The 17403-nt window shown below is 46.1% G+C and overlaps 1 protein-coding gene across 3 annotated transcripts in view; it reads right to left on the bottom strand.

The window, feature by feature from the left end:
* LOC144104473 (fibronectin-like) overlaps positions 1 to 2629 on the bottom strand; it is a 48160-nt gene extending 45531 nt beyond the window's left edge. For all 3 annotated transcript variants that reach the window (XM_077637512.1, XM_077637513.1, XM_077637514.1), the window contains exon 1: positions 2415 to 2629. In XM_077637512.1, coding sequence (XP_077493638.1) covers positions 2415 to 2498 — 84 coding nt within the window. In that variant the 5' untranslated portion in view covers positions 2499 to 2629. The remainder of the gene's footprint in view (positions 1 to 2414) is intronic.
* Positions 2630 to 17403: the final 14774 nt, after the last annotated feature.

The following is a 17403-nucleotide window of genomic DNA, read 5'->3' as shown; positions in this document are numbered from 1 at the left end:
CGGCAGGGATTGGAAGTGCCGGCCTATGTTAACTGATCATAAATGATTAAGGGGCCAAGGCTCGATATACGATCGCTGCCTCAGCGTCGGCTCATTCATTTTTTTTTTTTTAGAAACATACCCTCCTGATTTTCGTTCCCGTGCTGACTACCGAAGCCGCTCGGCATATTCAGAAAACAGGTTTTCTGTCTCTCGCGTATTTCGAGGCGCTAGTGGAAGAGAATTTAGCAACGCATGGACAGGAAGTATGCAGTGGTTGCGAGAAACCTGAAAACGATGTTTTCGCGATGAGTGAAGTCGTCTGCGTTCTTAAGCCAGACTCCGCACTGCGGGTCTTCGCATTGGACCTGGTGCTCAAGTCTAGCATCACCGCTAGAAACACTGACGTAGACTACTTAGGTCTGGATGATTTCCTCTCCGTTTCATTTTGAGGGCTTTCGTACACAGCGCCGAGCAAAGGAATCCGAAACTCGTGGCCCTGTCAAAAGTGCCCTACCGTGCACATTCACAGGCAAGAACAGGCAATCACAAAGAATCTGTTTCGCAATTTCAGCTGCAGCAACATTTGAGAACTTTTCTTGCAATGAGTGATTGCAACAATCGCACCGCAAGCACGCGGTTTTCAAATCGCGCGAGAACTGACGAAACTTTGTTGCAAAACCGTGTCGAGGATAATCAAGTTTACGAAATTGTAAAAACTAATATGCCTATTACTAATGGCAAGCAATAAATCCCTAGCTGCAACCAGGCGCCTATCGGTAATATTTAAACGTTATTTGTTATAAAGTTAGTTATTCAATTCACTGGTTAACATTGATCGCCTCTTTTCTAGCGTACGGCAATACTGGTATTATTGTTCGGCGAAAAGCCCCATTTTATCTAAAAGAAAAGAATTTAAAAAATTGTGGCGGGATTCTCTTAAACACCTGGTATAATGCCTATCCTCATCCCACGAGCTCCAAGGGAAAAAAAAATCACATAGTACAATCATTCAAACTACAGTCCACAAAGTTCAGACTAAATGACGTGGGTGATGAGTGTGCATATAAGCTTGCCGTACCAGTGTTTGTTCCTATGTTTGTTGAATGGACTATCTATATAAGAAAAGTGCGCTTTCGGCAGACATGAAACATGTTACTTGGCGCGCACTTCACGAAGTTGCTTAGAGTGCAGTTTATGTGGTTTACAGTATCCGGCTATTTATTGCATACTGCTGCAGCATTGATGACTGTTAATTCTGCTGCGTTACGCGCTTTTTAAACCTATTTTCTGCCCCTCTCTTTTTAGAGCGCTGTATGTTAAGGATATGTGCATAAATAAATGCACATTATATTATATTCATGTTGCATCATTTTCACTCTCTTTGTATCTTTATTTATTCAATGGACCGAAAAAATGTTTGAATTGAGCATATTGTATAGGCGGCAGTATGGGCAGGCAAAAATGCAAGTACAAGAGACAAAAGAAAAATAATCGAATGTTATTGAACATACAGTGTTATGCACATAAAGGACAACCTAAAGCACCGAATGCAGGTATGGGTGACGATGAACATCCTTCAAACGCATACTTCAAGAGATCAGAGGCAGCTATAAAGAGTCGCTTCAATATCTGCACGAGGCGGTATATATACTGCTATAAAAAGAAACTGAACGCGAAAGGCAATAAAAAAAATCTCTTGTGCTGTTACTTCACAATTTCTGTAATTTTCTTGATCATAATAGAAATTTTAAAAAATGGTGAAAAAAGACAGGCGCACCAGAAAACGAAAAAAATATATTTGATTTAGGTGAGGAACTCCTGAAGAGGTAACCGCATATTATCATTTCGTTTCAAAATTCGCCATTTAAACGGTAATTACAAAAAGAAAGCGGCAATCGATCTAGCGAGAAGGCAAGATGTGAGCGCACATGGATGCTAATGATGATGATGATGTATTTATATGGCGCAAGGGCAGCGTTGGCCAAAGAGCGCCATGGCATAAGGTAGTTTTCATTGCACAAGGTGAGGCCAAAGACCCATTTCCCAAGCAATTCACCCCGAAGAACCCGAGCACCAGGCAAGGGAAAGCTTGTTTTGTATCACCGGTGGGTACCCGGCGGCACTGGGGATCGAACCCCGCACCTCCCGCATCCGAGGAAGGACATGGATGCTACTTCTTTCCGTAGTGTCGACAATCACAGCTATGATGGCTATTATTTAAGTATCAGCGAGGTCATCGATTGGTCTTTCGAAAGTGAAAAACTGCGACACTCTCGTTTTAAACTGCGCAAAGCATGCAGACATGGCCTACTTAAGCATGTTTTCGAAATTACCAGCTCACTTGCGTGCTAGCCTGAGTGCGAACAGCTTTTTAGACTAGAAATGGTACTCCCGAGACTGCTAACATATATTAAAAAAGAAGATTTACTCACTTGAGCGTGATCCACAGCTGCCACGAACAGCACAAACGCCACCCCCACGAGATTCCATCTCGCCACTTCCAAAAGGCGGGCCATTGCTCCAAGAAAACAAAGCAAACAGCCCTTCTAATTCAGCCCCCTGTAATTCTCGTCCCGCGTTTCACACCACTTCGCATCGGTCTCCCACGCCCCAACGCATGGGCCGACTCCCTCCTGAAGCTTCCGAACACCCCGGCTTTGCATATATACTCCAGGGGAGAGGAGGAAAGGGAGGCTCGTATACCGTCACCCCCCCCCCCCCCCCTTCCCCCCTCAGTCACTCCCCTCCTGCTACCGGCAGATAAAGTTACTCTCACTCTCCGAGCAGCAACAGCAGCAGAAGCAGCGGTGGAAGCAGGCTGTGGATGTGACGCCGGTTTGTTGGGCCAATCCACCCTTGCACAACACGCCGGCAACGCACACGCCGCAATCGCTCGAAGGGAAGGGAAAGACAGGAGGAAGAAGAGAAGGGAGTCGAACCCTCGCCCTTCTGTCCGCGTGCGAACGCGTGTCGGTGATACGCGGTGACGGCGCTTGTCAAACCCAGGGGAACTGCTGTTGTCTGCGCATTGTTTTCGTCTGCGTAGCTCGGGGAAGACCTCGCTCGCGAAGCGATTATCGGCCAATACCGGAGTATACTATATATGGTTGAGGTCGCGCCGACGTGTTGCGCGTGGGCGGGCTTTCATTTTCTTTTTAATTTATTAATAATTGGTTTTTGGAGAAAGGAAATGGCGCAGTATCTGTCCCATATATCACTGGACACCTGAACCGCGCTGTAAGGGAAGGGATAGTTGTCTATGTTTAATGTCTTGAATGTGCGATGTCAGTGCACGTTAAAGATCCCCAGGAGGTTGAAATTATTCCGGAGCCCTCCACTACGGCACCTCTTTCTTCCTTTCTTCTTTCACTCCCTCCTTTTTCCCTTCCCTCAAGGCACGGTTCAGGTGTCCGCCGACGTATGAGACAGATACTGCGTCATTTCCTTTCCCCAAAAAAACAATTTATTATTATTGTCTATGTTTAAGGATGCCGCGATACGACAGTGACGCTTCGTCTAAGATGTGCACGCCAGTGCACGTGCTTTGCCGCACGTGCACACACGTCTGTCTGTGCTCAGCATGTAACGTTTATTGCTGCGTGTATAGAGTGCCTCTGGAAAACTTTGTGAACACCATGGAAAAACTCAACCAGATCGTGACGCCCTGAACATTTCAGCGAAAAAACCCGCCGCGGTGGCGCAGTGGGTAGGGCGCTTGGCTACTGATCCGGAGTTCCCGGGTTCGAACCCGACCGCGGCGGCTGCGTTTTTATGGAGGAAATACGCTAAGGCGCCCGTGTGCTGTGCGATGTCAGTGCACGTTAAAGATCCCCAGGTGGTCGAAATTATTCCGGAGCCCTCCAATACGGCACCTCTTTCTTCCTGCCTTCTTTCACTCCCTCCTTTATTTCCTCCCTTACGGCACGGTTCAGGTGTCCAACGATATATGAGACAGATACTGCGCATTTCCTTTCCCCCCTAAAACCAATTATTATTATTATTAAATATAAACCTCCACAGGCAGCCGGGGACGCAGGGTGATGATTTCGAGCTTACGTGTAATTTGATTGCGCTTTTCATATATACCGCTTTCCCTGGGTAAGGCAATACGTGCTATGGTTTCAAAACGACTGTTCGTTATATATCTTTAGGCCTCACATGAGTGTCAGGCAGCAAGCAAGCGAAAATCAATTTTAATTAAGGAACAAATGAAACGTGATCGGGCAGCGTCCTCAGCCCTTCCGGTCAGGTGCGTTAACGAAGGAAGTAGTTACTTTGCGAGGTAAATAAAAAACAAACGAATAACTACGACTCCATTATGACAACAACGACGTTTTACGGGGCGGGGTGGGGGAGAGGGGTTAACTTTGAGAGCGTTAATAACGATAAGAGGTGGACGGAAGGCGTGAATGAAGCTAAGGGTAAATTTCGATTACGGGTAACTAGATAATTAAACTCTCAGCCCGCTACCATGCTGTCTCATACCGGCCCTCCTGAAAGGCTTCTTGAAAGTTTTCGCTCTTTCAAGAACCAGTGACAAAGATCGATAGCTAACATGTGCAACATTCTTGGACAAAAAATTTTGAATATTGGAAAACTGTAAGGTATACTGCTGTGGAAATATTGAAGGTTATGGCCCATTCTTGCGATAAGTAGCAAAAATCTTCCTTTTACAGTGTTTCCATTTCTCGCATAGTGAAGTTAAGGCAGTAATAGAAAACCATTGAGGAAAGCTTTTGACGATAGCAAAAACGTTAATATAAAAATATGCAATCCTGCCGACGGGAGCTCTGCCGTTATACTGATTATTACAGTAAAATCTTACAACATATAAAAAATTGCGCTCGTATATTCTTTCTCGTTCAAAAATCCTTTTGTCTAGAAATGTTGCGTATGGGTAAGATTTAGGCAGAATAAGGTCCACTTAAGTAGGCACGCACGTTCAGAGAAATGACTCAGCCGGCATCCTCATGCAAGAACTCACAAGCAGACACAATTTCAGCGCAATTCTCTATTCCAATAAGCTTACTTGCTTGACTGGGATGTCGTACTTTATTACAGTATTTTCTTTACCACAGTGTGTTGTTGGCTTTGATTTACTTATTCTTACTATTAAAAAATGCTAATATAGCTAATTCCCAAGGCAGAGGCAGAGGAACTGCGGAACATCAATTCCTCTTCTTTTATTGGAGCACGGCTATTCTGACAGGGAATAAGGGGCGTGGTCTGCGCGTTTAAGCCGCAGGTTGAAAGCTGTTGTCGAGCCAAAGTCACTCTGCAGAGCAATCCTAAGAACCCTGGCGAAATTCACCGCGTCAGCCCCATTTTTCCAAGCTCACCTTTTAACAAGGTATTTCATAGGGAAACGGTCCTCATTCTGGTCACAGCCATGGATAGAGATTCGCGTGACCCATATAAAAATGGTCTATGGAGAGTCTACAGACTTCTTATAGAAAATATTGCCTTCCTATAAATATTTCTTTTTGTCTATTCATAGTCTATAACCAAAAGTCTACTAAAAGTATGTGGCCATAAATCTATAGATTATCTTAGACTGTCGGTAGACAATCTATAGACAATCTGTAGATTTATGGCCATACACTTTCAGTACACTTTTGTCTATAGAATTTGTATTGCCTATAGACTGCTCTTAAGGGTTTGTCTATAGCAAGTCTACATATTTTATAGATAGAAGTCTATGGACGGTTTATAGACTCTGTAAAGAAATCTTTGTAAGGGGAGTGCACGTTGAGGATCTGAGTTCAGCCGTTGACGTAGAAGTACGAGAGCACATGAGCCTTCGCCCATTGCTTTTGTTTTTCATAGAAGAAGCCGAGGTTTGTGATGTACAGTCTTTGTCAAAAATATACAGCCCAATGCTTCCAAGTTATGCAGCGGGGTCCTTAACCACACTTGACAGTCCTAAGCTTGGGAGGGTGGAAGACTTCGGTTCCTCCCGTCGTCGCGAGATTAGTGTCCCTGAGCATGCAAGAGGAGCCACGCTGCAGGGATCAGAGGCAGACCGCTCGGACTGTATATTTTTGACAAAGGCTGTACATCGAGAGGACGCCCGCAAGATGGCGCAACTGGCACTGCCTGCTAAGGCCACGCTCGAGCATTCCCATCTGCCTCCCGAAGCATGTCCCAGAGCATCTCCAGGAGCATGCCACGTGTTCTAAACGCGCATTAGGGGCCTGTGTTCTCCTCCGCAGAATGGACGGGATATTATGTAGCGAAGCATGTGGACGGCTCCAGGTCTGCCATCAGAATTCACCAAAAAACACTGTTCGTCCACACGCGGGGAGAATAGACGACCGGAATTGACAAGAAGGGGACAAAGAGGACGCACGACGAAGTTGTCGAAGAAGAACGATATTGTTGCACTCTTAACTACCAAATAGGTTTATAGCAGTGGTTTCTCACTGGTAGCCTGCAGAACAGTACCCTTCTCAATAAAGGCAGATTTGTTGCCCATATAAGTAAATAGGTTTACAACCATGGTTTCTCATGTCACCTTCAGACGGGTACCCTTCAGGTTAAAAGCAAGTTTGCGCACAGATAACTAAATAGGTTTATAACAGTGGTTTCTCATCGGTAACCTTCGGAAGGGTAATCTTCAGGTTAGAAGCCTATTTGTTGCACAGATAGCTTAATAGGTCTTTAACAGTGGTTCCTCAATGGTAACCTTCAGAAGGCTACCGTTGAGGTTACAAAAAAATTATTTTTCTTACAGCGCGCACACTAGCATGGGCAAAAAGACACGATGAGCGTGTGTATTAATTTCTGCACACCCACAGCCACCAACAAAAGTGAATATGATGGGGGTTTGCGCATGAAGAAAAAAATATTTCGTCGCAGTCAAGCAAGCCAATTAGGGAAATCTTGCATGTAAGGTAGCTCCATCTGCCCGCATCAACGTCAGGCTACTGGGTTCGCGAGACAGCGCTACAAGTTCATTCCTGAGCACCGGGAGCACGTAAACTTTTGCTGCCGACTGTACGCGCACCTTAACAACCCTGAAATATGGAGTAGCTGGAGCCTTGACATCAGCGGTAGCTGGTGCGATAAACAACGCGTTAGGAGAAGTGCATAGCTGCCCGCATTGTTGGAGGGCCTGATTGCGTTCTCGGTGCGCATTGAGCTTATCACCTGTGCCTTATCTCCACCCCGTGCCTTATCTTCTACGCACCTCTGGGGAAAAACTTTTAGCATTGACACGCTCTTGCAGCTCAACACCCAAACTGGGCGAAGGATAACAGATAGGTGGGGAAAATCCGAGGTGAGACGACGTACCAGGTATCTTATGAAAATATTTATCTATGCAATGGTTGCCACGTGCATACATCATGAATACACTATGCGACAAGAGAGTTTACTGAGAGGCCGCCCTGCTTGAAAAAAGGTAAATGATGAGGGGCATTTCCAACAATGTAATACATGGAATTTAACGACTCAATGCGACACGCTCGATAGTGGAGAGACGCGGAATAATTTTTACCAGGTGGGGTAGTTTAACGGGTGTATACATCATTTAGAACAAGGCGTTTTTGCATACTGAGGCCACTGAACCGCGGCAGTTGCGGCCGTGGTTTCGATTCGAAGCAGCACATGTAATCGGTCTAATATTGCAAACATATTGGCAAAGGCCGGTCGTATAAGGGGCCAGAGTGAAACCATTCATTTCCGATATAGGGACGATTATGAGTCTACTGAAACGTGGTAGCCGCGGCCATGGATTCGAACCCGCAACTATCGGCTCGAGAGACGAACGCCATACTTACAAATGCGCCATGGCGGATGCATGTCCAGGGAGATGGACAGTGACGTACAGTGACAGTGACTAAAAATTTAGCAGGACAGTGACAGTTCGCAAATTAGAGAAAGTCGCAAAGCATATATTAAGCCGCGCGAACATATGCACGAGTGCTACTTTGCCTAGTATAGGAACTCTCATGTACACTGCAAACATTAATACGCATGTATGGGTGTGAAAAGGGGGTAAGCTGTCACCTATTACACTCCCTTATATAAAACGGAGTGTGCTAGAGGAGAACTTACTCCTTTATTACTCCTTTCTGTTTAGAGTGCACGGCACACTGTTCACTGCTCCGGAGTTAACAGGAAGGTACGGTTTTCCTGTCGCATTATTCGGCAGCTTCCAACAGTGAAGACATATGTTGGGAAAGATGAAAAGACAAGCATAAAAGGGTTGCTGACTGATGAAAGTTGTGGTCTAAGGAAAAAGAAACTTTTGTCTGCCGTCGGAACAGAATCAGCCGCAAACTGAGCCGACCTTTGCCCACATCTGGCCAGAAAGGTCGGCCCAGGGCTGAGGATTGACGCTGGCCTTAAATTTATTGGTTCTGGGGGGAAAGGAAATGGCGCAGTATCCGTCTCATATATCGTTGGACACCTGAACCGCGCCGTAAGGGAAGGGATAGAGGAGGGAGTGAAAGAAGAAAGGAAGAGAGGGGTGCCGTAGTGGAGGGCTCCGGAATAATTTCGACCACCTGGGGATCTTTAACGTGCACTGACATCGCACAGCACACGGGCGCCTTAGCGTTTTTCCTCCATAAAAACGCAGCCGCCGCGGTCGGGTTCGAACGCGGGAACTCCGGATCAGTAGTCGAGCGCCCTAACCACTGAGCCACCGCGGCGGGGCGGCCTTAAATTTGCCGACCAGCGACTGCCAACGTCTGCCCGAGTTTGGATGCTAGCCTTACCATCACCACGCAAGCAGGAATGACTCTTTTGAGATGAATTATCTTCAGCCGTGAAGGGTGAGAGGTTTACCACTGCCACGATCACCACACCACGGCGAGGAACATCGTTACTCACAGAAAGCCTTAAAACATTTTCGCTTCTATTTGAATGCGCGTTCTCATGCGTTTTGAGGAGCAGGAATGTGAATGCGAATATATGTATAAGCCGCATTTAAGTAAAGCCCTGGCCTACCACGATCAACAGTTACCATCTGTTATCCACGGCTCTGTGGCCCAACAAAATTTTGCTACATCGCAGCAAAATACATGCGCTTTCGAGAAGCTTTCAGGCAAAGCGACCTCTCCAGTGTACGTAACTCGTTGAAAAAGCCAGAATTTGTTGGGCCACAGCGCCCAGCGTAAGCACGTTATCTAAATTCTAAAAACTTATTTCAATACTAATTACGTTGGGTTACACGCCTGTGAATAACTAATAGCAATAGTTAAAAAGTTAAATTTTCAATATTACTCATCCAGCCTGCTAGTTAGCACGTCTTAGCTGCCAGTTAGCACATCTCAGCTGGGCTAAACCGCTTGCATATAATCGTGCTGTAATTTGACGCCTGTGGTGGCATTTGGTGCTCCATTTTTTTTCATATTATCCCTGAGGGGAGTACTTGCCTGATTGGATCAAAATTACAAGAAATGTACTTCGTCTGCAGCTACGAAGAGCCAATACAAGCGGCACACGCAAGAAAATATTATATTAGAGTTTTTTAGTAAAAAAGAAGCGATATTATATTTAAAGAAATCTCTAAAAAATAGATTAAACAAGAAAGATATTGATAATGGCTCTTCTTCAATGGCTCTTCTTCACCTTGCTTCCTCCTTTGGGCAAACTACCTCTCTTCCCATGCTAGACAAATCTTTTCAGAAAAACAAGCATGACTGCGCCACCAGACTGTTGATACATTGGCTCTTCCTTGATGCAGACAATGAAGGTTACTCTTAAATTTGATTTAATCAGGCAGCTACTCCCCTCAAGCATATGAAAAAAAAAATATAGTGGACCCCCAAACACCACCACCCACGTCAAATTACAGCATGAATATTCCAGCGGTTTAGCCAAGGTTTAATTAGGGATGCAAAACTGACGCCAGTTAAATACCTGACCGATTTTACCCAAATCCCCATGTTGCCTCCAGCCTCTACAAAAGCAGAATTCTCGCAGCTTTTATGATTTCCAATTGTTCTTCGATAAATCAACCTATACTGTATTGTTCACATCAGCTCAGTTGTCTCGCACAAAGTGGAAAAAAATGTACAAAACATTGTCCTTCGCTTGTGAAATATTTGGCTCCAAACCAAGAATCGAGGGTTAAGGTCACCTCAAGGTATCGCTATACGTGGTACCATTGTGTAGACTTTCGTATACACGCATTGTTCGGGGCAGGCATATCGTGTGGTTGGACACGTACTATCAGCAACGAATGAAACGCGAACAAGAAAACCCAGGTGGCGACAAGAAAACACGAACATATTAGGTCCAGGAGAAGATATACAAGAGAGGTTGATTAACACTTCCAAAGCAGACCCCTTGCACCTTCAAAGTGAAGTTGTCTTCCACTAGTATTGTGCTTACCCTGGCTAAGAGCTTCTTGTCTTGCCGACCATGACTCGATTATCTTGTTCGCGTTTCATTTCTTGCTGATAGTACATCATACATCACAGTCCTATCTGCGAGGAATGATGCCGGCTTTCTGAGAAATTACGCCCTCTGCACTCCGTGGCACCATTGTTCACACTTCCATATACACGCCTTGTTCTGGCTAGGCTTATCATGTGGTTGGGTTGGACAACGTACAGTCTGCTTCACACTTAGAGGGAAACTGGGAACGCGTGACTGCCGCCCACAGCAGTGGGGAATCAGCAGCAAAGGGGCATCATCGATAAGCACGGCCCCCTCCCTTTTCGGCGAAAGTGCCTGGTACTCCCTATTCTCGCCAGCTCTCGGCAGGGGCGCCCCTCGAAGAGCGGCGGTCACGTGCTCCCAGTTTCCCCCTAATTGTGAGACAGACTGTACACACATGACAGTCCTATTTGCGAAGAATGGGGTCGGCTTTTCACGTGCCCGAAATTTTCTCAGAAATTACGCCCGCTCCATTCTATGCACTATGCCGTTACCCGTGCGGAGACTGGCGTTTGGACGGGCCATTTGCTATTCGCGTGACGCCCATACGCCCACTTCGTACTTGTATACGTGACGACATTAAAATGGCTTTAGAATCATTGCACTTGAGGTTTTTAACATAAAAAAAGAAAAGCTGCTGCAACGGAAAACTATTTCTTCACTTTTCTTACACTCCCTCCTTTATCCCTTCCCTTACGGCGCGGTTCAGGTGTCCAACGATATATGAGACAGATACTGAGCCATTTTTCTTTCCCCCAAAACCAATTATACATAATTATATATATCACTTTTCTTACGATGTCAGTGCACGTTAAAGATCCCCAGGTGGTCGAAATTATTCCGCAGCCATCCACTACGGCATCTATTCCTTCCTTTCAACTTTCACTCCCTCCCTTATCCCTTCCCTTACGGCGCGGTTCAGGTCTGCAACGATATATGAGACAGATACTGCGCCATTTCCTTACCCCAAAAACCAATTACTTTCTGACGTTCCCGCCTGTCGGGGGCTGGCCACAAAGCAGCCAAATTCGTTCTACGGCTCTCGATGAATTGAGGATGGACGAACAAACGGAACAGTTCCTTGGTCAAACATTCATTTTTAAAACTTGTGCCTAATGGAGGAGGCTGAAGAGACGCGCTGGCCACTGGCTGGTAGAAGACGTCATTCTGGTCCGGAAGGTCGTGGGTTCACTGTGGTTCACTCATCCTGGGTAGCGCTGGGTCCGGCATGGCGCTGTCGTAATTCTACAACCTGGCTCTATGAGTGCGAAACCCGCCGCGGTGGCTCGGTGGTTAGAGCACTCGGCTACTGATCTGGAGTTCCCGGGTTCGAACCCGACCACGACGGCTGCGTTTTTATGGAGGAAAAACGCTAAGGCGCCCGTGTGCTGTGCGATGTCAGTGCCCGTTAAAGATCCCCAGGTGGTCGAAATTATTCCGGAGCCCTCCACTACGGCACCTCTTCCTTTCTTCTTTCACTCCCACATTTATCCCTTCCTTCACGGCGCGGTTCAGGTGTCCAACGATATACGAGACAGACAGTGCGCCATTTCCTTCCCCCCCCCCCCCTCCAAAAAACCTCTAACCAACCAAAACATCTATGAGCGCGGTCTCAGATCGTTTCGTACATAGGTGTCTCTGCACGTCTGCCCTACGTGTAGACACGCACAGCACTGGCCTTCCATAGGCAATCACAATTTCCCCGCGCTGCCTAACCTAACCTAACCTAACCTAGCCATGATGCCTATCCGTAAGATGACCGTGTTGCCGGCATGACAGTATGTTGAACATGGCAAGAACGCGGGTTGGCTGGCTTATGAACACCGGTTTCACTCCTGTCCGTTGGATGCGGTGCTGAATCGTGTTTGCTTGTTACTTGGCATTGATACCATCCTCTCCTTATATACAGCCAACTTTCTTTAGTACAATGTAACATTAGACGCGGGCTTTGACGCAGTAAACGGTTTCCTGAACTTCACCAGATAGAGGATGCTAACGCAAAGCACGAGAACAAACCTACTTCTTTTGCAATGGGCAAACGTAGCAGTACTCCTTGAGAGAATTGCAAATATGTTACTGCATGCGTCCGTTCATTTGTATAAGCATTGCCCAAATTTTACCATAAATAAAATTCATTGCGAAATTATTGATAGCCGCAGCACTATGTAATGTGACATTTCCACACATTTCAGACAAGTTTTATTTTCGCGCCAGTTATTCGTTTTATGCAAATAGAATAACATTACTTCGCCACATCCAAGGACTATGAACAGATAGGATGGCCATGCTTCAGGGCACACCGATGTGGGTGCTTAAAAACGACATGGCCCACAACCAAGAGATGGAAAACCGATTCATCAGGTATATGCAATAGGAAGACTAGTAGTTTCGCACATCGAGTTAAGTTAGATAAAGTTGATTTTGTCCCTCTCTTCGTGTCTTAGTGATTTGCTTTCGCTATTTACAGCTGTTAAAGAGTTTTATCTTCATATCTTCGGCTTACAGGACTGCTCGATGTTGTAGAGTAAAGCGGTTTGTGGTTAAACTCATAATAATAATAATAATTGGTTTTGGGGGAAAGGAAATGGCGCAGTATCTGTCTCATATATCGTTGGACACCTGAACCGCGCCGTAAGGGAAGGGTAAAGGAGGAAGTGAAAGAAGAAAGGAAGAGAGAGGTGCCGTAGTGTAGGGCTCCGGAATAATTTCGACCACCTGGGGATCTTTAACGCGCACTGACATCGCACAGCACACGGGCGCCTTAGCGTTTTTCCTCCATAAAAACGCAGCCACCGCGGTCGGGTTCGAACCCAGGAACTCCGGATCAGTAGTCGAGCGCCCTAACCACTGAGCCACCGCGGCGGGGCCGTTAAACTCAAGGCAATCTAGAAAAAGGAAGGAAAACATTCTGCTCAAAGCAACCGGGTTGGAATCTCAGGGGATGTAGCCGGTGTGTCAGAAACGCACACTTTTTTTTTCCGCGTTGAATAAGCTTCTTAACTCTTCACTCATCCGCTTCCCTGCGTCAATACATGACGTCACAGCTCCATGGACGGGGTCACCGCACGCGTCACATGATGCTCGTACGCCGCTTCGTCTGGGAACGCGCCGGATTTCCACTTCCGACCATCTGCCCTCGCCTTCCGAGCCAACGGCACGTGCAGAGAACGAAGTGTACTGCATTCACTCACATATAGGCCGCATCGTGTGTAAAAATTCGAAATAAAACACGGGTTCGAACCCGACAGCGGCGCTTCGATGGAGGCGAAACGCAAAGGCGCCCGTGTGCTGTGCGATGTCAGTGCACGTTAAAGTTCCCCAGGTGGTCGAAATTATTCCCGAGCCCTCCACTACGGCACCTCTTTCTTCCATTCTTCTTTCACTCCCTCCTTTATTCCTTCCCTTACGGAGCGGTTCCGGTGTCGGCCGATATGCGAGACAGATACAGCGCCATTTCCCTTCCCCAAAAACCAAAGGACCCTGAAAAGCCTACTATTATTTTTATTATTAAAAATAGTAGGCTTTTCAGGGTCCTCTGGTGGACGTAGCCTTGGTCAAAAGTCTTAACGCCACAGCTTTCAGCTCCAGAGAAATGAATTTTCCTAGAGTGCGCCGTGTAGCAGATGGTTCAAAATTGTATTTAGCATGCTGTGGCAAGTATTGTTTCTCTTAATTCGGCATAAACATGCTGTAACTTATGCGACAGTGTACGTTGATTAACCTGTCCTCTGTACACGGACTGCATGGCCTTTTCAGGCACTTTTTAGAACTTTTATTGTGCCTCTTAAGGTAGCTTTGTGTGAAATTAAAAGTCAAGCAGGAAGCTTATCACCGCAAGAAGAAACCTTCTGCTATCACTTCAAGGTCATTCGGTCTTTATTAGTGGCATAATGGCTCTGTTATGCGGCTGAAATGAAAAGCCTTTGGCCTTAAGACTTTTGACCAAGACTGTAGATTCTAAAACCGGAGCAAAGAAAGAAATTGATGCGTAATTCACCCACCAAGCTGCCTTGGTATCTGTCGATCTTAGGCGCACATCCCCTGGCAATAGGGCACCAACTCGTTTCACAAAAGTATTGAATTAGAGCTTGTCTCCTAAAGGCGTTCTGTGGAAACCCCGTCTTCCATGCGTACAGACTACGATGACTTCATTTTTAGTAGCGCCATTTATTTTCAATTCAATTCAATTTTATTTTCACCGAAATAAAGTATACATGGCGAAAAAGGGGGGGTAGGAGAAAAAGCTGCACAATAGCAGCTAAGCGCCTGCTTGTGAGAGCGGCGAATAACATGTTTTTTTTTCTATTCACACCGTTTCTACGCCGCATTAAGGACAGTTGCCGGGCCAGTTGGTACATGATCTCACCGAAAAACAGCGCGCTTACACAGGACACGAGAAAGGAGACACGCACACACAGCGCTGACTTACAACTGCAGGTTTTATTGCATTGCTCACAATAAATACTAGAAAGGAAAAAACAAAAACAGTGGAAAGCGAGGAAGAATTCCTTCTGTCGCATCATGTCGTCATAGTTATTCAAGATATTCAAGATATTGAATCTCTTTTCTTGTCAATGCTTGTCAATCTTGAATAACTATGACGACATGATGCGACAGAAGGAATTCTTCCTCGCCTTCCACTGTTTTTGTTTTTTCCTTTCTAGTATTTATTGTGAGCAATGCAATAAAACCTGCAGTTGTAAGTCAGCGCTGTGTGTGTGCGTGTCTCCTTTCTCGTGTCCCGTGTAATAATAATAATAATAATAATAATAATAATTAGTTTTGGGGGGAAAGGAAATGGCGCAGTATCTGTCTCATATATCGTTGGACACCTGAACCGCGCCGTAAGGGAAGGGATAAAGGAGGGAGTGAAAGAAGATAGGAACGAATAGGTCCGTAGTGGAGGGCTCCGGAATAATTTCGACCACCTGGGGATCTTTAACGTGCACTGACATCGCACAGCACACGGGCGCCTTAGCGTTTTTCCTCCATAAAAACGCAGCCGACCGCGACGCTAAGGCGCCCGTGTGCTGTGCGATGTCAGTGCACGTTAAAGATCCCCAGGTGGTCCAAATTATTCGGGAGCCCTCCACTACGGCACCTCTTCCTTTCTTCTTTCACTCCCTCCTTTATCCCTTCCCTTACGGCGTGGTTCAGGTGTCCAACGATATATGAGACAGATACTGCGCCATTTCCTTTCCCCCCAAAACCAATTATTATTATTATTACACGGGACACGAGAAAGGAGACACGCACACACACAGCGCTGACTTAAAACTGCAGGTTTTATTGCATTGCTCACAATGAATACTAGAAAAGAAAAAACAAAAACAGTGGAAGGCGAGGAAGAATTCCTTCTTCGCGTGTAAGCGCGCTGTTTTTCGGTGACTTTCTACGCCGGCCTGTCTGTGCGCATTGAATCTATAGCCATGTTGATAACTTCACCTCTATTTTTCTTTCACGGGTGAAATTCGGCTCGACTATGACTGTATGCGGGTAAGTACGGTAGCTCCTTTGTTGCAAGCCCAGGTGCCGTTATCGCAGGCCGTGCACCTTGCTGCTCGCCCTCGTAAAACACCAAAGGTGCAAGCATGAGCAGTGATAGTGACAGCATCGCTGACTACGCAGGGAGAGAACGGGCAAGCTCTGGCAAAGAGCTGCCCCTTTATGGCGGCCTATCTTCGAAGTTTGCATAACAGCGGCGAAATACAAACGGCGGCTCGCATTGTCCATTGAAGCGCAAGACAATGATGGGCAGTGGGAGGTTTCTAGAAGGCGAAGTTGCTTTCACAATGCCGACAGATATGTGCCCATGTTATGGCACATTATCGAGCACACCTGAGCAACAACTTTGCCGACAGAGAGATATTGATGCGTCTGCATCAAATATTGATACAATACGTTTGCAGAGGCCCCTAAAACGGTTGTTTTGTTTGAAGCAGCTTGCAACACCGAGAAATGACGCTTACGGACACAATGCGTAACAAAGGTGAAGCCGGTTTGTTCCATAGAATTATTCATCTTCAGCGTTGGTCGGGTTATGTCGACTGTTGGACAAGCCTCATTGTCATTTGTTTCCAATTAGCCCTGGCTTGAGCAACCAGGTGTTTTGCCAGTCGTTTTGGTCGTCACCTTTATCAGCTATTTCCTGCGGTGTGCATAAACGCACTTGGTGATGACGCCATTTAGGAAGGCCCGAACCTGTAAGACCGTCTCGATCCTAAGGCCCACCAAAGCGTTTACGTGTTCTTGTAATACGGGTATAATTGCGTGCAGTATAAAAGTGCGCATTGGTGCTGGCCGTTCGCGTGCGGGGGAAAGAGCTAAGCCATCGCAGATGTACAGTCTGTGCCAAAAGTAACCAGGCCGCATTATTTGCTTCTCGTTCGTATAGTAGAGCCCTTACGACTTCCCTACAGATCAAATAGGTCTTGGAAGATGAGTACAAGCGTTCTCCTTACCATACAGAGATTCATAGCTTGAAGGCTGGCATAACAGCTCCAATATACGACTGGTAAGCAAACAGTGCAGCCTGGTTACATTTGGCAAAGACTGTACGTTATCTACTCGAAAAAGCACGGCAGCAGTACACGCTGAAGGGCTCGATCGAAGCGCACTCTCGTTTGTGGAATAGGGGCTACTTTTCTCGAAATTTGAGGGAACCCTCTCCCGATACTACCAGAGCGGGACCGGCTTTCACTCACACAGCTTTCGCGAATATTATTTCATATTCCCTACACCTGCATGCCTGCTGACGCTTGCGCAACATTCGCGCTAAAAGTCAATCTAGTTGCGCACTTAGCTAGGTGGGCCTTAATAGTTGGCTACACATGTAAATTTATAAACTTCACTATTTGATACCTAATCTTTGTGCCTCAAAAAGCCGTTACAAAGCACTATACAGTGTTGCATTCGTGCATGTCTCGAAGAGCTACCCACGATTAAACTGTGACTTTGCTGTTTTGGACCGCGTTCCGTTATTTTGTAATATTATATTTCTTACAGATTCTGTATTTAACCTAATAGGTT

This window comes from Amblyomma americanum, chromosome 9 (genome assembly GCF_052857255.1).
Source record: "Amblyomma americanum isolate KBUSLIRL-KWMA chromosome 9, ASM5285725v1, whole genome shotgun sequence".
Taxonomy (NCBI): domain Eukaryota; kingdom Metazoa; phylum Arthropoda; class Arachnida; order Ixodida; family Ixodidae; genus Amblyomma; species Amblyomma americanum.
Note: the sequence above shows the minus strand (reverse complement) of the source record. Positions and strands in the feature narration are given on the sequence as shown.